Source organism: Medicago truncatula, chromosome 4 (genome assembly GCF_003473485.1).
Source record: "Medicago truncatula cultivar Jemalong A17 chromosome 4, MtrunA17r5.0-ANR, whole genome shotgun sequence".
NCBI lineage: Eukaryota > Viridiplantae > Streptophyta > Magnoliopsida > Fabales > Fabaceae > Medicago > Medicago truncatula.
The window spans coordinates 47,415,296-47,441,130 of record NC_053045.1 but is presented as its reverse complement, the minus strand read 5'-3'; the positions used below and the strand labels follow the sequence as shown (position 1 = coordinate 47,441,130).

General features: G+C 32.4%; 4 protein-coding genes and 1 long non-coding RNA gene across 7 annotated transcripts; 2 read left to right on the top strand and 3 right to left on the bottom strand.

Moving 5' to 3' along the window:
- Positions 1 to 222: 222 nt before the first annotated feature.
- LOC25493506 (UDP-glycosyltransferase 84B2) lies at positions 223 to 2,040 on the bottom strand. Its single transcript, XM_024780735.2, has one exon. The coding sequence runs from the start codon at positions 2,000 to 2,002 to the stop codon at positions 500 to 502; it is 1,503 nt and encodes a 500-aa protein (XP_024636503.1). The 5' UTR covers positions 2,003 to 2,040; the 3' UTR covers positions 223 to 499.
- A 6,715-nt stretch (positions 2,041 to 8,755) lies between these two features.
- Positions 8,756 to 9,804, top strand: LOC25493505 (PAMP-induced secreted peptide 2). Its single transcript, XM_013602014.3, has one exon. The coding sequence runs from the start codon at positions 8,853 to 8,855 to the stop codon at positions 9,240 to 9,242; it is 390 nt and encodes a 129-aa protein (XP_013457468.1). The 5' UTR covers positions 8,756 to 8,852; the 3' UTR covers positions 9,243 to 9,804.
- Positions 9,805 to 14,167: 4,363 nt separating this feature from the next.
- On the top strand, positions 14,168 to 15,866 carry LOC112420734 (uncharacterized). Its single transcript, XR_003010829.2, has 2 exons — positions 14,168 to 14,312; positions 15,550 to 15,866. It is a non-coding gene; the product is annotated as an uncharacterized lncRNA (long non-coding RNA).
- Positions 15,867 to 17,925: 2,059 nt separating this feature from the next.
- On the bottom strand, positions 17,926 to 21,099 carry LOC25493503 (ubiquinone biosynthesis protein COQ4 homolog, mitochondrial). 2 transcript variants are annotated; one of them, XM_039833389.1, is made up of 3 exons: positions 20,623 to 21,099; positions 18,856 to 19,057; positions 17,926 to 18,670 (listed from the first exon to the last, which is right to left on the bottom strand). In XM_039833389.1, the coding sequence occupies exons 2-3, from the start codon at positions 19,036 to 19,038 to the stop codon at positions 18,179 to 18,181; spliced, it is 675 nt and encodes a 224-aa protein (XP_039689323.1). In that variant the 5' UTR covers positions 19,039 to 19,057; positions 20,623 to 21,099; the 3' UTR covers positions 17,926 to 18,178. The 2 variants fall into 2 exon arrangements, with proteins under 2 accessions (XP_039689323.1, XP_039689324.1); XM_039833390.1 differs by lacking the exon at positions 20,623 to 21,099 and adding an exon at positions 19,164 to 19,600.
- Positions 21,100 to 21,818: 719 nt separating this feature from the next.
- On the bottom strand, positions 21,819 to 23,070 carry LOC25493501 (ubiquinone biosynthesis protein COQ4 homolog, mitochondrial). 2 transcript variants are annotated; one of them, XM_024781157.2, is made up of 3 exons: positions 23,020 to 23,070; positions 22,718 to 22,919; positions 21,819 to 22,532 (listed from the first exon to the last, which is right to left on the bottom strand). In XM_024781157.2, exons 2-3 carry the CDS (start codon positions 22,898 to 22,900, stop codon positions 22,041 to 22,043), a joined length of 675 nt encoding a protein of 224 aa, XP_024636925.1. In that variant the 5' UTR covers positions 22,901 to 22,919; positions 23,020 to 23,070; the 3' UTR covers positions 21,819 to 22,040. The 2 variants fall into 2 exon arrangements, with proteins under 2 accessions (XP_024636925.1, XP_013457464.1); XM_013602010.3 differs by lacking the exon at positions 23,020 to 23,070 and having other exon boundaries at positions 22,718 to 22,996.
- Between the last annotated feature and the right edge of the window lie 2,765 nt (positions 23,071 to 25,835).

Genomic DNA, 25,835 nt, shown 5'->3' with positions numbered 1-25,835 from the left:
TCTCGCGATGCGGGGCTCATAACCCGCGATGCGAGTTAGGCGGTAGCTGACTCCTTGGTTTTTTTTGCTCCTAGCTTCATTTCTTCTCACCACCGTATACCCCAAGCTTAATCAATGATAAACTCGTAAAAAGCATAGTACGATTAACGATTATAAAGTTGTCTGGTTCGAGTGGATTTCTAAGTGAGAGAGAGAGAGAGAGTTATTTTTTAAGCGCAATAATAAGTTAAACAAACATATGCACGCTAGTATTATTCATAGAAAATCATGAAAATTTCAAATGTCTGCAAAGTTGCGTTTTCTATCAAACCTTCGATGATCTTCCTGAGCTACAAACTTATTCAATATGAATTCAGAATCACCCTTTACTTCAGAATTGGTGTCACCAACTGGAGGTGTGATAAGAACAGTTGTACTTGTTAAAGAATGCTTAGATCATTCTTAACAATATCATTGTACTTGTGATTCTTATCTCCACCTTCAATTTGAAGCTCAACAATTACCTCTTTGTCTGAGGTTTCCTGCACCACCCTTGGATCGTTCTTAAAAACCAATTCCCTGGTAAACTTATTGAAGTTTCTTGCACCACCCTTGGATCGTTCTTAACAACCAATTCACTGATAAACTTATTGAAGTTCTTGCTAGAACTACCACCTTCCTGTAAAGTTTTTCTTGCCAACTCTTTAATTTCTGTAGCCCTCTTCTTAATCTCACCAGCATGTGGCCCTTCCAAAACCTCCCTAATACACCTCTCAATCTCTTCTACACTTGCAACCCCATCTTCCCCATATTTCACTTTTACACCATTCCTAAACACATTCTGAATAAGCATAGCATTTGTTGGTTGGTCAGTCCAAGATGGCCAACCAATAACAGGCACACCAGTTATCAATGTCTCAAGTGTTGAGTTCCAACCACAATGACTTAGAAAACAAGCAACAGCAGGGTGCATTAACACCTTCTCCTGTGCACACCATTTCACAACCAAACCTCTCCCTTCAGTCTCTTTCAAAAACTCTTTTGGTAATTCATAAGCAGCATCCTTTGTTTCATATCCTCCATTATTTGCTGGCTTAACAACCCACAAAAAATTCTTGTTGCTATTCTTCAAAGCTGTAACTATATTATTCATTTGTGTTTGTGATAACACAACCAAACTACCAAATGATATATAAATAACTGATGAATTTGGTTTATTATCAAGCCAACCTATGCATGCATCTTCAGCATTCCACATATCAACACTAACATTACTTATTTCCTTTTCTCCTAACAGAAAAGGTGAAACCAATGGTCCAATAGGATAAATTGGAGTTAATGAATCCATTGATTTCACTATTTCTTCTTCAATTTCAAAAAATGAAGCACCTAAAACCCATTTCACATTATTCAAACGTTTGTATAAATCATCCATCATTTCCTTGAAATGAAGAGGACTAGAAGGAAGTATCATTGAAGGAAGATCTCTTACCTCTAATATTGGTAGCCCAGGTAATTGCACTTTCTCATTTAGATCCTCCAAACTGGGAAAAGAATCAGTGACGTTGAAGTAATGATAGTAAATTGAATACAAAGCAGAGGCTTGTATCCAAAGCAATGCACAAGGGATTTCATGTTCAGCAACAACATCAATAGCCCAAGGAACAAATGGATTGACAATTGCACATGAAAATGTTTCATTTTTGGTTAGGTTGGTGATGAGGTCGGATAGGTTTTTGGAACCCTTTTCTTGGATAGTTTTGACTAAGGTTTTTGTGTCGGAGCGGTCAAAGTCAACGCTGAGACCGTCAGAAAAGAACTCGAGTTTGATTCCTGAATCAGAAGAATTTTTGTCGATGTGTTTGAGCATGCGGTCACGACCATCTTCTGTTGTGGCAATGGTGACGTTAACACCCTTTGAAATGAGGCGTTTGGCGAAGTTTAGCATGGGATTGACGTGACCTTGTAAGGCCATTGACACCATGAGAATGTTAATGTTTGTTTTTTCATCGGCTACTGACATGGTTTCTAGGTACACAAGAGATGTGAAGTACTATGGTGTAATTGTGTGAGTCTGTGAGAGTGATGGCATGTACGACTTTATATATATACACAATAAATACAGATGACTGAGATGGATACAATGTACATTTACAATAATAAATTTGAACACCAAAAGTAATTATTATTTTGACCAAGTATAAAATAGGAAATATTATAAAATAGTCAAGTCAACAAATATATTGTAAATTATACCTTTCAAAAAAAAATATTGTAAATTATTGTAAAATAAATATTTTATATGATAGAATTGAAATAATTTAAGTTTATATTGAAAATATGAATAGAATTCGACGTGAAATACTATAAAATATGACATGAAATACTATAAAATAATTTAAGTTATAAATATTTATTTTTGTCAAGGCTAGTGGCTAGAGCCCTCACATTTTAAATGTAGAGAAGTGAGGTGTTTGAATTCGAACTTCGGTCTCTACTATAAAATAATTTAAGTTTATAAATATTTATATGGATAGAATTGAAATATTTGATTTTAATGTATAATATAATATTTTAATATAAAAGTAATGATGGATATAAGATAGCGCAATGATGTCCAATTTAGTGGTGATCTTAGTGTGTTTTTTTTTTCTTGGACGGGGTTTGAACCCCGAACCTTGCATATACTATGTATTGTTCCTATCAACTGAATTAAGCTCACAAGGACAGATTTTAGGCTTCACAAAACACGTCAAAACATTTCGAATTTTAGAACGTGAATAGGGTGCATAAAAAATTCATAGGTTGGAAAAAATAATAAAGGAAAAAGTCTCAAAAAGAAATTTTTACACAAAATAATATTTCGTTTTTCAAGCCCAAATGTTGGTATTCTTTTTTTGGGTTATTAGTGTTTTTCACCCCTGTAATATATGTCATTTTCGGTTTTCGCCCCTATAAAATTTTCGGTTTCGTAAAAAAGAAATTCCGGTAAACACCCATAATAGTCCATTTTCAGAATTTTTTTTTAAGAAATTTTGGTTTTTGAATGGCCTATTAAGGGTGCTTTCTGGAAAGAAAAAAAAAATTAACGAGGTGCAAATTAAACCGAAAATTTTATAGGGGCGAAAATCGAAAATGACATATATTACAGGAGTGAAAAACACTATTAACCCTCTTTTTTTTCCTCTTCTTTTTAAAGAAATAACTACACATTTACGACCTCAATTTTTTCAACAAAATCTTCCTTTTTTTTTTGTACAGAAAATCTTCCTTTTTCTATTCCTATGTAATCAATTTTAGTTAGTTTTTGACAATTGATCTACTTTTTGTTTTACCATATCCACATATACAACTTCATCGGCCTCAAGACTCCAACTTTCCTCATTGTATTTTTTAGAGAATTTTATCCTGAAGAATATTGTCAAATTTGTATACCATATAGCTTATATACCATATAATTTGGTGATGTGATCCTAAAATTCTCTCTCTTGAAAAGAATAATAAATTCATTATGGAATAAAAGAACCTAATTAATTTTGGGTTCAAAGTTTTATTTTCGTAGGTCATGATATGTCTGTCTTATTTTGGCTATATCTGGAGCTCTAGATGTCCGTTTGAGGTGATCTTTAACTCGTTGGAAAGCTTACGAAATTCTCCACAATTCATCTGTTTGACTCAAGAGCAAACTCAGAATATTTAATGGTTTAAAATGAGTTGTAAGTTGAAAACGTGGTTAAAGTGTGTAAGCTGAAGAATTAAAGGTGGTGTTTGTGAAATTGTAACGTCTAGAAATAATAAGTCTTCACAAATCAATGTGCAAATGAATATGTAACCTCCTCATGCATTGATTAGCCACCAACTTAGAGAGTCATTTTGTAACCTCTTATTTGCATTAATCAGCCACCAAAACATTATTGTAATTAGTGGCTGCATTTCCTTTCATTTTCTAAGAGTTTTAGAGTCAAAATCAACATGTAATATGCTCATATAGATAGAGCACGAAAATGTTATGAAAAAAAAGTGGAATTTTATAGAATTTTACACATATGTGTATTGAGAGCTTTGTCTCTTGTGGTTCTGGATTGAATCATCCTTGATCTTATCAAGAAATCATATTTCTTGTGGCGATCCTCGCATCCATAGACTTATCACTTTCTTGGATTAGAAAGTGTGGCGTCCCTGTCTATCCATTCCATTTCTTCATTTTTTAGTATTTTCACCAATTCCACCAACAATATTCATAATTTGCTTCCGACGGCTCCGTGGCACTCATCATTTGGACTCATGACTACATAAATATAATTTATGAATCTGATTCTCTCTTCGCGATAAAATTCATCAAAGAGGGAGTTCGCGGACCCACCTATATGTTTCGATTGTTGATTACATTATATCCTATTGACTAGGGACTAGAACATTGTTCTTGTTCACACCTTTCTTGAAGAAAACTCTAGCGCCGACTGGTTGTTCGATTTTGAAGCTGCTCTTGATAAGGAGATTACAATTTTTGATTTTTGCTCCCCTTTATTGGTTAGTATATGCTTAGCTGACAATATGGATGTATCTTTCATCAGACATTGGTTTTCTTTTTTATCTTCTTTTTTTTCCCATTGATAAAAAATATATATAGCTATGTACATAAAATATCATATTTTAACAAAATATTATTATTACTATTTTGAAGCAATTCACAAAATATTATTATTACGTAAAAAAAAAACAAATTATCACTATTGTTTGAGAAAAATTAATGCTTCATCTACAATCACGCTTTAGGTTTCACTTAATGTTGGGCCGACCTTGATGTGGTGTGGTGTGTGTGTGTGTTTTTGCGCGTTCGAATATGTATAAAAGTTGTTTTTGATATACTAGAATAAAATTTCTTGAAATTACTTATAAATGAGCATTTAATCCACCTTTTTTTTTATCAAATAAGTGTTTTTCTGACTAAATTTTATCAAATAAATGTTCATAAATTATTTAAAAACTTTACTTTTCATGTACAGTAGTGTAAATAGTTTTACAATGTCAACATACAAAAAGATTTACATTGTCAACACATCATAGTCGGTCATTTGTGAGACTTTAGAAATGATTATGTTAAAATTCAAAAGTGTATAATAATTTAAAAATTATGATTGATTGACAATTTAAAAACTCTTTACACTATCGGTGTATATGAACTAAATTTTTATTTAAAAACATGTCTTAATTAAATATTATACACCCACAAAAAATAGAAAGATTTACAGTTATAGTTTTAAAAACCGGATCGGTCATCGACTCAACAAAGTCGTCGAGTCACTGGATCATTGGTCAAACAAACAACTGATCACTGGTTAAACTGCATGACTGAATCAGATTAAATCGGATGACTCGGTTGTATAACTGGTCTCTATAACAAATTTCTACTGATGTAAACCGGATTTAACTGAAAGGCTCGGTCTAAAAATATTATAAATTTTTTCATCTCGATAATATTAAAGAACTCTAATTATCTTTAAATTATATATAATAAATAGATTTGTAAATGAGTATTATATAAAAATCTGGTATAATGATATTTGTATAAAATAATGGCACACAAGTATAGTGGTTTAAATATTTTAGGTCATTAATCTGTTTCTTCAATTTGATTCCTGTTTTTTGTTTTTATAATTTTTGGTTTTTTAATTCCTATTTTTTTCAGGATTTTTTTTGCATTTTATCGTTTTTTTTTCTTCGTTTTTTTAAGTTATTCAAAATTTTGTAATTTATTAAGAGGATAATAAGATAATATTTTAAAATCCACATAGCAACGCCAGATCAACATAAATGAGTTTAAATTTGACCTGGGGTTAAAATCCTGAAAAATGTAAAATTGGGGGGGGTGGGTGTTCTAAGTTTTAAAATAGGGGGAGGTAAAATCCAATTTGAGTCAAAATAGGGAGGTAAAATTACACTTAAGCCAAAGAAAATAAAAAGGATTTAGTTTGAAGTAGCTTCTCTTCCGTGCTCTCCATTGTTAAAAATTATTGAATCAAACATCTTTTATTCACTAGTTTGTTGATTTGCTCAGCTTAGTCCAGATCCATTCCCATTGTGTGGAAGGATCCTCCGCTTTCCCTTGATCAGGTTAGTGAGCTGGTTTATATGTGTGATGTGCAATACTTTGTGAACACAAGTCACATAGGGAGGAATATGGCTTACCTTGAGAAAACTCCTGCTTTGTTCGAAAATGGCAACCCTTGTCTACACTGCCATAACTATCGAGAATCTTATATCAATGGTAGTGGAGGAACTTCAATGGCCAAGGCAGCCTTGGAGTCGAAGTTGTTGTCTAGTGATAAAGAGAAAAATGTTTATATGAAGTCTTCGAGCGACATATCTGGGAAACTCAAGGTTGCGGAGGACATGATAAGAAATCTATATATATGGATGTCGAGGGCAAGGATTTTGAGAATACCGGGAAGGATGAAGTCAATTCCGCCAAAAATGGGAAGGTAAAATTTCTAATCTTTTCCTTGAAGGATGTTGTTACCAAGCATGTGTCTGGAATGAAGGAAGTTAGTGTCAAACACGAGGTTGGGCTTAGAGACGTTTCGTCCAATGTGAGGAAAAAGGTGAAAAACCTAAATAAATTCTTCATGGAGGCATTTCATAATGCCGTGAATCAAGTCTCGTTTTTAAACAAGAGGGGTCTCTTTTGATTGTACTAGATCCTTCAAAGTCGTTTGAGAGGTTGAAATTTGCGTTTGTTCCAACTATCGTTAATCTAGATGTTTCGACAGGAATCCAAGGTAACACCTCCAAAGTGACCAAGTTGGATCAAGGTATTGTGGCAGATGTTCAATGATATCCCTCTAAATCTGTTGATGCTGAGATGGAAGGCCAATATGGAATTTATGTGTAAGCACTTGTGTATGTGTACAATTTTATTTTATTTTTGTAATATTTATGGTTGGTTGGCATGTCTGACCATCGGTCGGCACACTTGACACTTGTTACATATTAGCAGTGATGGCAATGGGTAGGGTACTATAGTACATTTCCCCATACCCGCGTTTGTAAAAAATGTCCATACCCGAGCCCGTACTTTCACGGGTAACAATTTTAGTGTCCTTCCCCATACTCTGCAGGCACCTAAGTGCCCATATCCGTAAACATTGCCCGCACTTTAATTATAAAAAGACAATAAAAAAACATCACAATTGAAATAAAACTATAATCCAATTTTTTTTAAAGTAACTCATAAAATGAACAAACATTGACACTCCCTTTAGTTTCAAAACTTACACTAACCTCGCTTAAGTTCTCATGTAATAAATAAGCACATCCCTTCTTTGTTAACACTGTTAAATTACTGTTACTTTCTTTAGAGATTTTTCCATTAATATTTAACGGAGGTTCTTCAATATTGCTTTAGCTACCCTCTCCGGTGATCTTATTCATGTTCCTTCTTCTACCGAAAGCTATTTTTGATATTTTTCTTTATATTGTGGAGGCTATTTACCTGACAATTTTTTTGTCAAATTTCCCACCGCTAGTTATGGCAATTGGGGAATTCTTGCTACAAAGCCCAATTTATCCTTGTAACCTTCTTTTGTGGTGTCTAGTTCTTGTTATGGGAAAAGTTGTATCATCTGGATCATGTAGTATAACGTCTTCATCATTGGCACAATTATACCATGTGTGCGTTTCCAAATTCCAACTGTTCGTTAGAAACAACTTTGTCCTTCAATGCATATTCTTAAGTGAAGGACAACGAGATCAACAATGTGAATGATGGTGAGAGCCATGACATGAGCGATAGCATAGTAATAACAATGACGAGGAAAGACGAGATAGGAAGATGGATCAATATCTGTGAAAATTAACGGAAAAGTAACGGTGTTAATAAATAAGGGATGTGTTTATATATTTCATGAGAACTTGAGGGAGGTAAGTGTAAGTTTTAAAATTAGTGGGGATATTGGTGTCATTTTCATTTTCATAAACCTTAAGGGAGGTGAATGCAATTTTCTCTTAATTAAAAGTATATTTTTATATCATTGTTATAAGTCAATTCAACTACTAATTTTATCAAACCCTTCAAAATGATTATGCTAACTTATTTTGTCATTCACTACTTTTTACTTAACAAAACATAATTTTTTTTATTTTTCACACCGGTGAAAATTGCATAAATATACTTACGACAATAACATTATGTACGAGGATCCTCTATAGGATCCAATCACAAAAAATATAACAAAGTTCAAATATTTGATTAATGAGTAATGTCAACTTGTATCTTAAAGATGCTAGTTAAAAATAACAAATTGAATATCCGACTAATAAATATTACATTGTCTTTATATTTATATATTATTTGGATTTGGACAATACCAGATGGTCTTGGTCTTCAACTTAGAGGCAGCTGAGATCATCATACAAACTTTTCATCGTTCTTTCCGTGACCGTAGGCAATGAGAACTAAGACTTATTTCCCAAATTGCATAAGTGTCAAGTTGGACCCGTAATTCTTCAATTTTCCAATGTGTTTTTGCTCTTTAATGAATAACTCTACTCTTGTATACACTTCTCTCCAAAACTATAATCCAAATTTGGTTTTTAGAAATCAGAACCTCCCTAGTTGTTTCCTTCGTTAGAAAAAATCACATACCCACGTTTGTTTTGAAATTTTATTTTGAATATATATTAAAAATATCACATATTTCAATTCAAGTCACTTTCCACATTTTAGTCAAGACACCAAATGCTACTATCCATGCTATAAAAAGGACTCTAAATCTCTTCATACTTCACAAATATCAACATAAACAAAATTCGTCCCTCCTTCTCTATTTGTATTTTAAATTCCACATTTACAAATTTTATAAATTTTAGGAAAGATGAAAAGCACAATCCATAAAACTGAGGCATTATTAGTTCTCTTCATGTTGATGAACTATGCTTTTGTGATCTTAGAAGCATCACGTCCATTGAGTATCATTGACACCAAAAACTCAGCTACTAGAGAGGAAGTCTTGGATTTGTTCGATTGGTTATCACATTCTCTTGGAGCAATCAAACAAGGTGTGCCAATTGAAACACTCGGAGGGATCAAGGATTCGGGTCCAAGTTCCGGAGGCCCAGGACACAAATTTACCGACAGTGAAACACTCGGAGGGATTAAGGATTCGGGTCCAAGTTCCGGAGGCGTGGGACACAAATTTACCAACAGTGAGACTCTTGGTGGAATTAAGGACTCTGGTCCATCACCTGGCCAAGGACATAAATAATATGTTCTTCACTCCCTTTGTTTCATTTCATTGATCCCGTTCACCTATAGTTAGCATTAAGCATGCTAATTTCCGATTGATTAATTCCTTCATTTATTTATGTGTAATTTTGTTTCCCTCTTTCACATCACTGTTTATGTTGCAGTCGTTAAATTGATGTAGAATAAACTATCAATTTAGTTCTAAAATATTGTCATGAAAAATGGAGAATCCATCAATTTAATTTCTAAAGTGTTCTCATGCTAGTGATGGATCAGAGCGTGCAATATGATATTTAAAGCTTGTTAAAATCTCTCCTTTCTTATGGAACCTAAACAAAACAAAAAAATTACCAGACAAAATCATCAACAATAATAATAATCTATACCTATTAATAAAGGCAAAACATTTTATTTGATGTAGCATATTTTTTTTTCAAATATACCCCCTCTATTTCAGTTTTTTACCCGTAACTTCTCATGAGTCACTAACTGATTTATAGCAGTTTCTATATCCAATTGCCAATTAAGCGGTTCTATTGGTTTTTCAACACACACAAAAAATGAAGAAATGGGAGCAGGGACGTTCCAAATTACAATTGAAGAGACATTTCATCTATATTTAGATAGGGAAACATGACAGGGTTTTACCAAATATCAATATTTATTATCTCTTTTATCATCCATTGGTTTCAGAACAAAGAGAAAGATACATACTTTCATCTTACACTTCTTATTTTTAAATTCAATTTCAGTATGAATGGATGATTTAGTTGGTCATTTTATTGGTCATTTTTTTTGTTTTAAAAATATTCTTTATTGATCTTTTCTTCAATTTTCCCTTACATTGATTTATTGTATTCATTTGTTTTTCCTTAGTTTTCATGCAAATCCATTTATATTATAATCCCTTTTTTAGTGTGGAAAATTTATTTAACTTACCTTACACTCCCTCCATTTCTTTTCTTTTGATGTTTTAGCTCTTGACACAAGTTTTAAGGAGTAATTAAAGTATATAAATATTTGTGTATTTTTGACTAAAATGTCCTTATTTAGTATTAAATTCACATGTGATAAACCAAAGGTAAACCTGAGAAAACAATAATAAATTTACTAAAACATCAAAAGTTTTGGAAAATAGTTGAAGTTCTAAAACATCAAAAGAAAAGAAATGGAGGGAATATTACGTTTCAATCTTCTAACCTTCCATTTTTTTTAACAAGAACCTTCTGACCTTTCTTTGGTTTTCATCTTTTTGTTCAGGTCAGTGGTTTCGTGTTGTCATAGATTTAAATGGATAACTCTTATACCATATCAATCACAAGCTTCATGGAGCAGTTGCATGTCTCCTAAACTAAATTCAAATGGGTGTTGTAAATGTTCCATTTTGCATTTTTTTTAATTCCTATATTTTTTTTTAAAAGTTCAGTGTGTAGTAGTCTATGGCTTTGTTCTCAATTTGGCAATCCAAAAGCACAATGATAAGTGGAAGGTATCGTGAGGAAGAATTCCCTGACTTTAATAACTACAAGTTTCCATTACGTCTTTTCAAGTTTGATTTTGTATATTTTATGTTGAATTTTAATTTCATATAAAATAGTGATGTTTAATTTGAAAAAATGCAGTTATTATGTTTCTACTATTAAATTAAAATGCTTTACTTTAATCAGGTTGTGTTGTGTAATTTTAAGGGTGATTCTACTATGTATCTATGTGATTCTTCTACTTTTTTTTTGGCGATTCTACTCTTATATTAAGAGAAAGTATCCCCCAATAAAATACCCCATCTGTTATTCAAAAATGATGACACAAAACTCATATCTCTACTGTGGTTTCAAGAGAGGTTGCACTGGTGTAGCGGAATCCACCATTTCAATAGTATGATTTACATTTTATTTTATACATTCCATAGCACCAATAATTTTAATTACAAATATTTATCTATAAAATGGTAATTGTGTAATGTACTTCTACTTTAAAGTTTGACGCATGTGCCTGAATATAGAAAAATTATGGTTATAGACTACACAAATTTAATTTAATTTCATGACCCTTTGTGCTTGATTTTAGCAAATGTTATAAATTGTTGTGTTTCTCTACAAAGTTTGTGAAGGAAATATTTAGTTAAGAAAAATAGAAAGAAGTGATAAGAAGAAGAGAGTGAGGAAAACGGCAAGAAAATAGAGGACCATTGAGACCATCCTCCAACCGTAGTCTAAATGCATACTTATGTGGCAATCACACAAGATGATGGAAGGGAGAAAGTTGTGCCAAAGGCCGAGATAAGAGTTTACTTATTGTTTTCAATGCAACTTTCTCTCTTCCATCATCTTGAAAGGCAGGGAAAGTGTTTATTTATACTACCTACCAACAGGGCCGGCCCTAGGGCATAGGCCGCGAGTGCGACGGCCTAGGGCCCATGCCGGTAGGGGGCCCAAAAGTTTTTTTAAAGTGTAGGGGGTATATAGAAATATTTGGATTTTGGGGGGTATATATAGCAAAATTCTCTGAAAAGGCCCAAACTTTGACATGATAAAGGAATGGGCTGAAATCTGTTAATGTTTTTTGCCCTTTTAGTGAGATTTACTATATATATATCCCATGTGGCACAAATATTTCTATATACACCCTCCTACAATTTTTTTTGGTTGTTCTTAATAATATGCTCAAAAATTTATTATCAAAGAAATAAATGATATTTTTTTGGGTCCTTTGTTCCTAATAATGTGCTTCACTAATATTAAAAATATCGACGATATTTTTTATCCAAGAAATTGGGATAATTTTCATAACAAAGCAAATTCTATTTTAGTTGAAAATGGGGTGCTAAAATTTTAGTTTACCATGCATGTGCTATTTTTCTCTACATCTACAGTATTTTATTTTGTTTTTGTGTATATAGAGTATTTAATTTATTTTCAGATGTTATCTAAAAAACATTTATTTGGTAATGAAAAGCGAAATAAAAAACGAAATGAAGAGCTGAAAAAACACAACAATGAGCTAAAAAAAATTATGATCTATTATGTAAGGACCCTTTTTTCATATTATGCCTAAGGCCCATAAAACTCTAGGAACGACCCTGCCTACCAAAGGCACGAAAATGCAGTTATTATATACTATATATTAATTTATTTTATACAAAAAAAACAAAGTGAAATATATATGTGTTAGCATAGTAGAAAAAGCGGACAGACGGACACGGGAGTGCCTGTTTGGACGCTAATAGTAATAAAGAAAAAAATTATAAATATTACACCATAAGTTTTAACATGGAAAAATCATTTCAATGTAAAAGAACAAAAATCACGAGACAAACATCAAACAATCATCGAGCAATGGTCGAAAACCAATTTAGAATACAAATCCACAAAATTGGGCGTCCCAAACCAACATAAAGAAAGGTTAAGGGGGTGTATTGGATCATGATTTTAAGAAATTTTAAAAGACTTTTTTATCATAAAAAAGTCTTGTGGTATTCAATCAAGACTCTTTTCAATTTAAAAAAAGTCTTGTGTTATTCAATCAAGATTCCTTGTCATTTAAAAAAAGTCTTGTGGTATTCAATCAAGACTCTTAATCACTTAAAAAAAAAGACTTGTGGTATTCAAAATCATTCAAATTTCGAAGAATTGTTTAATAAATCAGATTTTGATGGATTTTGTGGGATTTTCTAGTGAAATTTTAGCAGGAAAAAGTCTTTCATGAAAGCATGAGATTTCTTAGGATTGTTTTTTTCTTTTAAGATTTTACTCTCTCTCTCTCTCTCTCTCTAGCTCAAATCTCTTGAAATCCATAAAATTATTTCAAATCCTTTAAAATCTTAAGAATTAAATCCATTAAAATCCTTAATAGTCTTTTATAATCATCAAAGTCATCAAAATCCTCTAAAATCTTTTAAAATCCTCAAGACTTTTTTAAACAAAAATTATCCTTTAAAATTCTAATCCAATGCATACTAATAAAATATATCAAAATGACAAACTCTTCGTTGAAAATAACATACTAAAATTTCAACTGAAACGTAGTACATATGTTGAATCCACTTCCACCACCGGCAATTTTTTTTTCTTTCTTTCTCTTTTCTTATGTGCTGCTCTCTAATTTTCTTCACTCTCATGCTCATGCACCGTATCTCTTTGTGGCACACGGCTTTCTCTCAACAAATCAATGCCATTGTCATTTGTATGATCTTCAGCCAATTCATGTGAACACTTTGTACATCTAGCAGCAGCAACAATCATAAAATAATTGGCGAGTTTTCAAGTGTCCCACGATCGGAAGTTATCATAACCTTTATCACATAGTTTAGCCACTGAAAATAAATTCAACCGAATGTTTGGAACATCCTTCACACCCGTGAGAGGTAATAACTTGGTACCAAGAAACATCTCCAAATTAACATATCCAAGACCAACACATTTTAACATACCTCGCGTGAGCCAACTTTACATCATTCACCTAAGAGTTGTGTTTATTAAACATCCATATATATGACAACTTTTGTGACAACCAAAATTTTACAAAGAAAATGAGGTATTGACACAAAAATCAAAGTAATATAGAGAAAGAAAGTAAAAAAATAATATGAGTATGAGAGAGAAAGTTGTCACAAAAGTTGTAAAAAATAGTTGTTCATATATCATTTCTCTTCACCTAAAGGATAAGAGAATAAAATATATATCCTCCATGTGACATATATGGATGTACCACTATGCACTATCGACCACCCAACTGGACATAATATCCACAATATCAATACCAAAATTTTGCTCTTCAATGAGAAGCAAGTCATATGATGTCATATTTTACATTTGTCGTCATCACCTGTGGCAGAGCTTTGTATGGGCTAAGGTGGGCCACAGACCACCCACCCAAAAGCAAAACAATTTTTTTTTCTATAAGAAAATTACTAAAAACTCATTGTTATTAAAGAAAAATGACACACGCCCTTCCTCTCCACTACTTAAGCACGACCCTTCCTTCCCTCAGGCTCTTCTAACAAATTTCCAACTTCAATTCCTCTTCGGCTCTTTTACCGTCGCTGCCCGTTCCGCTTTCAATCTACCCAATCAACATTGCCATAGCTGAGGTGAAAAGCCCTCTTCGTAGTCTCTCTCTCACTCCCTGTCTCAGTTTTTCACTTTGAATTTGAAAGTCAATTTCTTATCTCTTGTTGATTTTTGAATTGATAAGTGTTCTGTTGTTGTATGTATATGTCTTTGTTGATTTGTTTTTTTGCTGTCGTCACCGTTGCTTCGAATATCCTTCATTACCATTTCTAATTTGATTAATCTATTCCCGCTCGCCTTAATTGCAGAGTGAAAACTAATTTCTTAACCTTTGGTAACGAAACAAAATGAGAATATAATTAAGGATAGAACGGAAGATAAATGTTTCAGCTAACTCTTGTTGTTTTCCACTTATTTCAATAGGATGAAGTGTTATAAGAAAGTGAAAGCAAAGTGGCCAAATAATTTGGTATTTGTAAAGTTTAAAAAAACAATCTTTCATACATATGTGTCAATTACTTATATTAAGGATAAATATGTTTTCGTATTGTTAGGACTATAAGAGTTAACTATATTACATTTTTTGTTGAAGACAACTAAAATAAAACTATAAAAAAAGTCATTAAAAAAAAATTATTTTATACTTTATTGTTTATTTTAGTGGCTCACCCAAGATTTTTTTTTTCTGGCTTTGCTACTTGTCATCACAATTTCTTCTATCTCTTTTCCTTTACATATGTTTTCATTATCTTTTTTCATAGACCAACAATTCTTTTGAATATGCCCCTTTTTACCGCAATTACACACTCAACATGCATCTATTTCTTGAATTGATCAGACTTTGGTCTATTGCCCAAATATCAGTTCTTGCATCTTTCCTATATTCAATAACAAATACTTCTAACTGCATAGAACACTCATACTTTCTTCTCATCTATCGACTCAAACTACTACTCTTAACGAGATTTGATGACAACATTCTTAAAGTTTCCCACAAAGCATACAAGAAACCATAAACCAAAGGGTTTTAGAAGACATTTACCAGTAAGATAAACTTATTAGAATTGATATACAATAAGAGTCTACTATTTTGTCACTTCATATATTAATTTAAATATGTTTGTTTGCAAAATGGGGTTAACGTGACAAAATAACATACACTCTTCGAATGTTATTGCAAAATTGGTTTACTTTAAAAGTTAGGTCCAGAAGCTTGTTTTCCTTGTGATTCAATGTTTCTTAGTAGCCATTTCATCAGTTTTGTTCAACTCTTGCGTTTCCTGATATTTGTTATTTGCTTTAAAATTTATCCACTAGGGGAGCAGCAGGGGAAGAAGGATATGCGGAAGAAGGATATGTCGGTCACCAGGATCAATGTCAACTGCGGACCTTGGATCTTCTCAACTTTAATTTTGCACTTCACCGACTCTCTTGAGTTCATCATTGTGGAGTTTGTAGCAATTTTGTTATTGCTCTTGGTTTCCATATTTGCAGAATGTACATGGCCGCTCCATCCCATTCCACCCCCTAAAAGAGAGGTGGATTTTCCATATAACATGGGAGTTAGAGGGTCTCTCTTATTGACACTAGCTGTCTATTTTGCATAATAAAATATAATAAAAATTATTTGTTTACATTATCAGCATAGCATTCATTCCGAACAAAATAAATGCTAACTGATTTTTTCAGGTATTATTGGTGGTAACGAAGTTGTGATCATGCTATCACATGAACTGTTCATTTATCTTTGGACAATTTAATCTCAATTGCCTAAAGAAATGTTACTTACTATCTAGCACGGTGTTTAATCTCAATTGTCTAAAGAAATTGTACTGCTTTTTATCTAGCACGATCTATCAACATCAGTTAAATGAAACGTATTCCATGTCATTAATTGTGAACACACTTTTTTCCCTGGCAATCAACAAATGAGCTAATTACATCCACGGTTCACCTTCTACACGTTGGAGAAGAAAGCTAGTCATGCGAATAATCTTTGACACATTATCAAATGCACAAAACTTGGTTTCCAGTCAAGTAATAGCTGGTGAAATCTTTCCCTAGTGTGGTTGTCATGAGTATTACAGATTTTAATACTTTACTAATGTGTGTTTGTTTCCACGTTTAAAACCAATTAACACATATGATGTTAATATTCAGACATTGTCTGTGTCATTCTGTGTTCATCTCAAGTTTACTTTGTATCTTGTATAACTTTCACGCACATAGATATCGTAGAACATCCACTGTATTCGACATCAAAATTTCAATGTCAAAACACCATTTTTCATGGAATACATCAATGTAAGTGTTTAAAAACCACACATAGAAATCATAGAACATCCACCGTATTCGACATCAAAATTTTAATGTCAAAAAACCATTTTTCATAAAATCCATCAATGTATAAGCAGTAAAATGATGACATCGTTAATTGTTTAGCAAACATTTAAAAAATTCTATCATTATATATTTCAAAACGTTGAAGGAAAATCAATATCTACATATTACAATTCTATCGTGTCTTCACATATTAATTTGGAGTAATGCTAACAAAACTCTCTTTTAAACACTCTCTCTAATAGTCACTCTCTTATTGATTTAAATTATTGTGGGTCTACACTTTGAAAATTGAACCAACACAAAGTGGTGGAACATACATTGATTTCATCTAATAAAAGAGTTGGTGTTAAAGAGAGTATTTAAAAGTGAGTGTTGCTAGCATTCCTCATTAATTTTTTATGCAATCAAACACCAATTTTACAATTTATCCCACGCCATTTTGATTTTTATTTTTTTTTATAAAACACCATCGTGCAATAAAAAATATATAATTTTTAACACCATTTTAACATGGGCATCAGTTAATTTTTAGTGAATAAAAGCTAAAATCATTTCCCCCGAAAAAAAAAAGCTAATATCATTCAATAATTAGTAGCAAAAGAATGTGGTGGGGACAGCTGCCCTGATTTTTGTATAAGATGGACCCATCACTGATACTCATCACCAAAATCAATCTTAGTTTTTACACAGACAAACGACATGGGTGATGAATCACTTGAGCCTGATAACTCTTGAATGATATTTTTCTTGTTTTTAAATGTTTCAGGAGATAAAGGTTGCTTTTTAGAATAAAAAGTAATTAGAGGAACCAAAAGACCAACGTTACAAATGAACCATTTACAAAAGCTAAAAAAAGAAGAAAAAAAAAAAGAATGAATATGAGTGGTGACATAATGATCATGATTATTTGTTGTTTTATATAGTTCAGGTAACAATTGACATCAAGGGAATTTTTAAAAAAGCAATTGACATGAGGGGTATTTGATTGAAATTTTAAAACACAAAACATGCCCCTACTATCCACTAAAACGATTTTAAGCGTGCTTTTAGATTTTCAAGCTACCATCACATTTGCATCTCTGGTGTGTCTGTCCACACTCCATACTCAAACTGCATTGTGAAACTGAGCCAAAACCCCTCTGTTCCGGTCACATCCATAATAAGTGACACGCCAGTGAGTCAGTGACTCCTGTGACGGTGAGCCGTTGCTATGCCATGCTCTTCCGCGAGTGCAGCACGATCCAGCACTTTTGACAGCCACGGTATAGTTATAGATAAGATTTCGTCCAGATATAGGCAATCATCCTTTCAATAACTGGTCATACATGAAATCCATTGGCTACAATTATATTGGTTGAAGAATCACTATAGGAAATGTGGATTATAAAACTGAACACAACCTGTGTTCGTAAGTCTATTTAAATTGATCATGATATACAAGTCACTGATAAAATCCAACCTATATAAAACTCACTAACTAAAATATTGGAGATAGATTTTGCACTGGATATTATTAAAAAACAAAATATGATTGCACTATTCTACCATCAGCTATAATAACCAGAAAAATAAACATAAACTCATAAACTCGGAAAGCATTGAGTCAAGGAATAGCTGGAACAGGAATAATTCCCAATTTTCTGCGAACATCTTCCAAATCTTGATGAAAATGCTGCTCATAATATACACACATGAGATCATTGCACTGTGTGCCAGCACGAACAGCCCAGGGGAAGTAGTGCTGATAAAACAATTTTCTTTGTTTTTCACTGAATCTTGCTGTGCCTCCTAAAACAGACATGACACACATAGGAAGATGCATCTGCTCAAACTCAATTACCTTTAGCGCTGACTCCCCAATCAAGTTAGTAGGAAGGTCAAAAAGGGTATGCCAGAAGTCATGGACTTCACGAGCTCGCATGGCAACATAGGCCAACTCATCTGTATCCATGAAGCGCACAGGAGGTCGATCATCTGGTGAAAAATTCCTGGATCCCATAAATCTAGCATAGGCAGCACCAAATGTATTAGCTGGCAGGTCCCAAGCATGTCCTACATTCGCAGATACAACACGAGGGCGCTCCAAAAGTACTGCCTGTCAAACAAGGTAAGGTTGTAAAAGCAAATGCATTGGTATTAGTGATGACTATCTATAACCCCTTTAATCTGAAGAAATGAAGCAATAATCATCCTTGTAGAATTTTGAAATTCCAAAAGAAAACAAACATGTTGTTGAAAGAATAAAAGAACATGAAAATAACTAAAAATTGGAGAACCGACCCTTCCTTCAGGGGAAGATTTCATCCTTTGAAGAACCCTTTGAAAGGCAGGCTTTCCGGTTGTTTCACCAAGAGCTGCTATCAAATCAGCTCTTCGTGGATCCAAAAGTGCTCCAACTGCAGAACCTAATGCCACAGCTGTCTTCTGCCATGTCTTCAGCTTGATTAAACCGCCTCCCACCATTCCAAATAGTTTGTAAAATCTGATTCATTCACGGAATTCAATCACAATTGTTAACATCGAATTTAGGGTTTTGTGAATTTAAATTGAAGAAGAAGAAGAAGAAGAGATCAATTGAATGAGTTCACCTGTGTTGAGAGAGGCGAGGAGATTGAAAAAGGGTTTTGTTTTATACACGTCAAAATCTCTCTTAATATAAGAAGGGAAGATGTTGTGGAAAACTTATTTTTGCCCATCAATGATTGGCTGCCACATATCACTTTTAAGGGTAAATTTTGTCTTAAAATTACTTTTTCTAACTAAATGACCTCACTTAACTACTATGATGTCATTTAACCATAAAAAGCTTATAGTTTGATTTATTTTGCTCTTCAAAAAGTCAGTTCCATTACATGCCAACTATAAGCCAGATTTTGGTTGACACGGAATCCAATCAATGGAGCCAAATTCTCAATTTCAAAATTCAAATTTCAAACAGACTTTATATTTATCCTTCAATACTCATATTCTCTCATCTTTCTTTCATTTTCCTTTCCTCTTTTTTCTGACATATTCTTATCTACATTTTTTCTTGTTTTCATTTCTTTAGCTTCATTTTCTTCTCTCATTGCAGGAAATTCTTTTTAAAACAAAGAACACAGACAGGTAAAATAATTTCTTTTCATCTTTACAAAACCATGAAAATGATCATTAAACTCATTATTTCTTTAATTTTTTATCTTCATTTTATTGTTGAGCTTCATATGACATATTTAACAAACTATAGAATCTTCAACATCACATATGAGGCAAAACAAGAAAATATATAAAGATGAGAAGTTAAAGAAAGAATACATATCCAAAAACAGTCCTAACACAATTTTACAATTATATCAACAACAAAAAAGTAAATATACAAAATATATTCATTAGAAAATGCTGATTGTGCCTTCTTAGTTTGTTTGTCTTGCAAACTTGTCAGCTGATCTAATGTTTATCCTTTCATTGGCAGGAAGATTCCAGATCACATACGAGCAATAAGGGAAGGAAAAAAAAAAAAAAAAAAAAAAGAGCCCATAAATAAGAGATAGAGGGATGAGCAGCTGATTCTCAGAGTGAGAGAATTGAGAATATGGTTTAGTATCAGTTTGGTTTTATTTTTTTATGCATAACAATTTCGGCTTTGTAAATAAAAAAAAACTATGTATAAAGTGAATTTTTTTAGAAAGAAATGAATATTATTTGAGTCATATTACAAGAAAATGTAAGTGAAATTTTTGTTAAATCATAACAAGTAATAACAGAAAGTGAAAAAAAAAATTTCTTTTGATTTACAAATAAAATTTTTATTCTTCTGTAAAAACAAATCCTAAATTCTGAAGAAAAAAAAAAAAGCTGTTCTATCAAAGATTCATTGAAAAAAGATTTTTGTTATCAATCTGTAGTATAAAAAAAACAGACTTTTTTATCAGTAGCATCAGAACTAAAAAAGATTCATCTACAAAAGAAATTTTTACATCTCTAGAAATAAAACAAAATCACATCCAATTTCATATTTGTATTGTTGTTGTTGCATGTAATGGAAACAAAATATGTAAAGAACTTGACCTTGATGAAGACAACAGCCCAGGTTTAAGTGTTTGTGTAAAAATTCTGACCCAGATCTGGAAAACACGTAAGCTCTTTCCCGGCACGGTGGTTGCAAGCTCCGGCGTGGTGGTCACCGGCGAAGGTTGTCCGTTCCTGATTTTCTTTAAATGGGTTTTGTAGAGAAGATGGAGGGGACTCTTTTTATGGTGATGGATTTTCAAAAGCTTGTGCGTGGATGTCAAGATCTAGCCGAAAAGATGGTCGTAGGGAAATTTAAAATCATCTTTGAGTTGAAATAAATTTGATAGAGTATAATTACATATGAAAAGGAGAGGATGAAGATGGTGGAGCAATGTAACGACCGCCGGAGACACACTGAAGGAGGGAGGAGGAGGAGGAGGAGGCGTCGGCTAGGGTTTGTTTGAGAATGAGAGAGTTTTCTAGATTTCTTTGGTGAAGAGAGAGAAAATTAACTTTGAAATAAATATGGTGTGTGTGGAATAAAGTTAAATGACAAAAAATAAAATAAAAAGAAAATTATAAAAATATACTCTAGGTTTGTACGAGATAGAAACGGGTATAGACTTTTTTTATTGCAAAATTAGTGTAACATAATAAAAATAAAAATAAATAATTTCTTTAAAAAAATAATAATTATTATTATTATTATTATTTCTTTATCAAATAAAAAAAAATAGTAGTAGTTTATTTAATCTCTAAAAATATAATTTAATAAATGTTATTTTACATACACACACATATATATATATATATATATATATATATATAACGGCGTGTTTTTTTACAAGATCTAAAGACGTGTTGTTACATTAATTAATGAATATTAAAATTTAATTTTTTTATATTCATAAAGACATAAGGTAAATAAATTTCATTGTTACATTTGCATCTCTGGTGTGTCTGTCCACACTCCATACTCAAACTGCATTGTGAAACTGAGCCAAAACTTCTCTGTTCCGGTCACATCCATAATAAGTGACACGCCAGTGAGTCAGTGACTCCTGTGATGGTGAGCCGTTGCTATGCCATGCTCTTCCGCGAGTGCAGCACGATCCAGCACTTTTGACAGCCACGGTATAGTTATAGATAAGATTTCGTCCAGATATAGGCAATTATCCTTTCAATAATCGGTCATACATGAAATCCATTGGCTACAATTATATTGGTTGAAGAATCACTGTAGGAAATGTGGATTATAAAACTGAACACAGCCTGTGTTCGTAAGTCTATTTAAATTGATCATGATATACAAGTCACTGATAAAATACAACCTATATAAAACTCACTAACTAAAATATTGGAGATAGATTTTGCACTGGATATTATTAAAAAACAAAATATGATTGCACTATTCTACCATCAGCTATAATAACCAGAAAAATAAACATAAACTCATAAACTCGGAAAGCATTGAGTCAAGGAATAGCTGGAACAGGAATAATTCCCAATTTTCTGCGAACATCTTCCAAATCTTGATGAAAATGCTGCTCATAATATACACACATGAGATCATTGCACTGTGTGCCAGCACGAACAGCCCAGGGGAAGTAGTGCTGATAAAACAATTTTCTTTGTTTTTCACTGAATCTTGCTGTGCCTCCTAAAACAGACATGACACACATAGGAAGATGCATCTGCTCAAACTCAATTACCTTTAGCGCTGACTCCCCAATCAAGTTAGTAGGAAGGTCAAAAAGGGTATGCCAGAAGTCATGGACTTCACGAGCTCGCATGGCAACATAGGCCAACTCATCTGTATCCATGAAGCGCACAGGAGGTCGATCATCTGGTGAAAAATTCCTGGATCCCATAAATCTAGCATAGGCAGCACCAAATGTATTAGCTGGCAGGTCCCAAGCATGTCCTACATTCGCAGATACAACACGAGGGCGCTCCAAAAGTACTGCCTGTCAAACAAGGTAAGGTTGTAAAAGCAAATGCATTGGTATTAGTGATGACTATCTATAACCCCTTTAATCTGAAGAAATGAAGCAATAATCATCCTTGTAGAATTTTGAAATTCCAAAAGAAAACAAACATGTTGTTGAAAGAATAAAAGAACATGAAAATAACTAAAAATTGGAGAACCGACCCTTCCTTCAGGGGAAGATTTCATCCTTTGAAGAACCCTTTGAAAGGCAGGCTTTCCGGTTGTTTCACCAAGAGCTGCTATCAAATCAGCTCTTCGTGGATCCAAAAGTGCTCCAACTGCAGAACCTAATGCCACAGCTGTCTTCTGCCATGTCTTCAGCTTGATTAAACCGCCTCCCACCATTCCAAATAGTTTGTAAAATCTGATTCATTCACGGAATTCAATCACAATTGTTAACATCGAATTTAGGGTTTTGTGAATTTAAATTGAAGAAGAAGAAGAGATCGATTGAATGAGTTTACCTGTGTTGAGAGAGGCGAGGAGATTGAAAAATGGTTTTGTTTTATACACGTCAAAATTGTAAACAAAGAAGAAAACGAAGAATAGAAGAGAAGAAATAGATTGAATTTAAGAATTTTTGTTTATCTTTTAAATTAATTTTCTTTTTAAATTATTAATAAAAAACAATTATTATTATTATTTTCATTTTTTTAATTATAAATTACGTGTAATATTTTTTTTACGCGTGGCATCTAAAAAAAATTAAAAAATAAAAAGCAAAAGTCACGTTAGTGTCACATCAGAAATTCTACTAACTCAAATTGCCTAGGGGCAATCGTGAAGAATCTTTATTTTATTAGGATCGAATCTATTCTTTTTACAAAGGACAAAACCAAAAGTGTCATATGTTGCTGGGTTAAAGCACCATTAACCTTTTAAATTAAAAGTCAGTGTGATACATCAACGTTTTTGTCAAATCATATGAGATCAAAGTCCAAAACAATTTTTTTCATACTAGAGAGTTGAAATCCAGGTGGCGTTTAGCATGGGAACGGACTCTTTTTCCCACCATGGGAAAGTTGGGTTATTAACCATAGATATATTACTATTTAAATTAGATGGCTGAGATCAAATACTGGCTACCTAAAATCAACTTTTTGGTCTGAAAGGCATAAAAAAAGATACCCCACAATATTGTTTACAATTTAATTTATTAATATTTTTTCAAGGAGGAAGATGGAGAATGGTGTTAAAAAATTTTAGACATGCTGCAATCTCTGGAAAGTGGAAAGTAAAGTTTGCCAAAGCCAAGGTGCATATGGGTTGTTGACAGGTTCTGAAGGTGAGAGTGGGGAGTGCTGCAACGTTGTCAATCAATTAATTAATTGCAGCAGCTTCTTGATCTTCCAAAATTTTGTTCATAGATGCAAATATAGTTTTCTTTTTTCATCAATTCTTTGATATATTGTTATTGCTTTTTCGGATCCTATCAATCAGTGATAGTCAAATGAAACAAAAAGAGATGGGTGTTAGTTTTAGAGTAAAAAGATTATAAAAGAGGAATGTGGAGCTATCATGATAATAACCCATCATTGTTATACAAAGAGATTGAGTTAAACTTGAATTATGAGAAGAATGCTGAAATGGGTCGTTTGTCTGTAGCATTCATGATGGATGATAGAAAATAGTAGTATTCTTTGTGTTGGTGGGGAAAGGGTACAGGAGTAAAGAGACAAGCATGTGAATCAATTTTTTATTCCAGCAAGGAGATGAAATAGTAAAAAACATAAAACGGAATAAAATAAGTAATAAGATTTTTTATTTATTTTTAACTAGCAGGTTGAAACCGCCACCTGTCATTAATGGTCCCACTTTCCCATGGTGGGAAAAAAGAATCCGTTCGCAGGTTAAACGTTACCTGAAATCCAATCATATGTGATACATCGCCTTTTACTTTCACTCCCATCTCTCTACTCCATCACTTTGTTACCTCACACTGTTGGCTTCCGATACAGCTCCCTCCGACTGAGCTACGCCATGTGCTACCTACTCTTGTCTTTTCTTTCCCTTCCTTCGAGCTGGATAGCAGATCGAGCTCAAAGGAGACAGATTTATGCACCAGTTAAAAATCATTAACATTTGTGCTTTGTCAAAAAGAAAAAGTATAGATCTATACTTTTTCTTTTCGACAAAGCACATATGTTTATACACATAAGTTTTTGTAATTTTTAATTTTTTTTTAAATTTCAGATCTTCTTCTTTTCCTCTGCAAAATGAAGAGATTATTTTATTTATTAATTTTTTGTCAAAAATTTGATCCATCTTTTTTTTTTTTTTTTTTTTCTCTTTTGAATCATTATTGACTTTGTTCATATTTGAATACACGAACAATTTTTTTTTATCTGATTTTTAAGTCAATGCATGTATATTTCCTTTTGTTTCTTTAATTCACTTTTTTATTTTTCAAATATTTGTATATTTCAATTTAGGAAAACATTTTATTTCATGCGTCTATTCCGTAAGATGTTAAATAAATTATAAACTCTATCAAATTTTAAGCCCTTTGAGGTTAAAAAGTTAGATAAATCTAATGAGAATGTCAATCTAATGAAACAAATTATATATATTTAAATATTAAATTTAAAATTTTGATAATTTTATCTTTTTCACTTAAATTGGGTAGTTTGTTAAACTCATTTTTTGTATCTTTGACAAAGTAATATTGAGAGGGGAAAGTAACAATAAGTTGTTTTAAACTTGAGTGTAAAAAGGTTAATTAAAAAATTAGGGTGGAAAGTGAAAATGAACCTATAGATCGGGGTAATTATTAATTAATTTGATCTTGTATTTTAAATGTGAAATTTTTTGTCAAAATAATCCCGTGGTTAGAATTCACATTTTTTAAGGTGAATAAGTGAGGTATTTGGGGTTCGTACCTCAGCCCTACATATAATAATGCATGTCCCTGCCAGCTGAGTTATGTTCACGGGGACAAGTGTGAAATTGATTAGAAATATTTACAAGTATTCAGTTAATATTTAATTTAAGAGTAATGATATTTGAACACTATTCATGACAACTCTCTTTTTCTCTCTTTTTATTGGTCAAAAACAATTGAGAAAAAATGGATGAGAGAGAATAAGAACATGATGTGAGTATGAGAGAAAAAATTGTCAAAAGTTATCACAAAATAGTTGTATAAATATCATTTCTCTTAATTTAATTAAGTCATACTGCAGAAGATATTATCATAATGTCCAAATTAATTTAAAATGTATTTTATAGAATTTCAAGATACCCTAAATATATCGTCCAAATTAATTTAAATTATATTTTA

Excerpts from the sequence above, each read along its gene's own strand:
- LOC25493506 (XM_024780735.2), bottom strand. The coding sequence starts at position 2,002 with ATGTCAGTAGCCGATGAAAAAACAAACATTAACATTCTCATGGTGTCA.
- LOC25493505 (XM_013602014.3), top strand. The coding sequence starts at position 8,853 with ATGAAAAGCACAATCCATAAAACTGAGGCATTATTAGTTCTCTTCATG.
- LOC25493503 (XM_039833389.1), bottom strand. The coding sequence starts at position 19,038 with ATGGTGGGAGGCGGTTTAATCAAGCTGAAGACATGGCAGAAGACAGCT. Across the intron at positions 18,671-18,855 it reads AATCTTCCCCTGAAGGAAGG|GCAGTACTTTTGGAGCGCCC; the intron begins GTCGGTTCTCCA and ends CTTGTTTGACAG.
- LOC25493501 (XM_024781157.2), bottom strand. The coding sequence starts at position 22,900 with ATGGTGGGAGGCGGTTTAATCAAGCTGAAGACATGGCAGAAGACAGCT. Across the intron at positions 22,533-22,717 it reads AATCTTCCCCTGAAGGAAGG|GCAGTACTTTTGGAGCGCCC; the intron begins GTCGGTTCTCCA and ends CTTGTTTGACAG.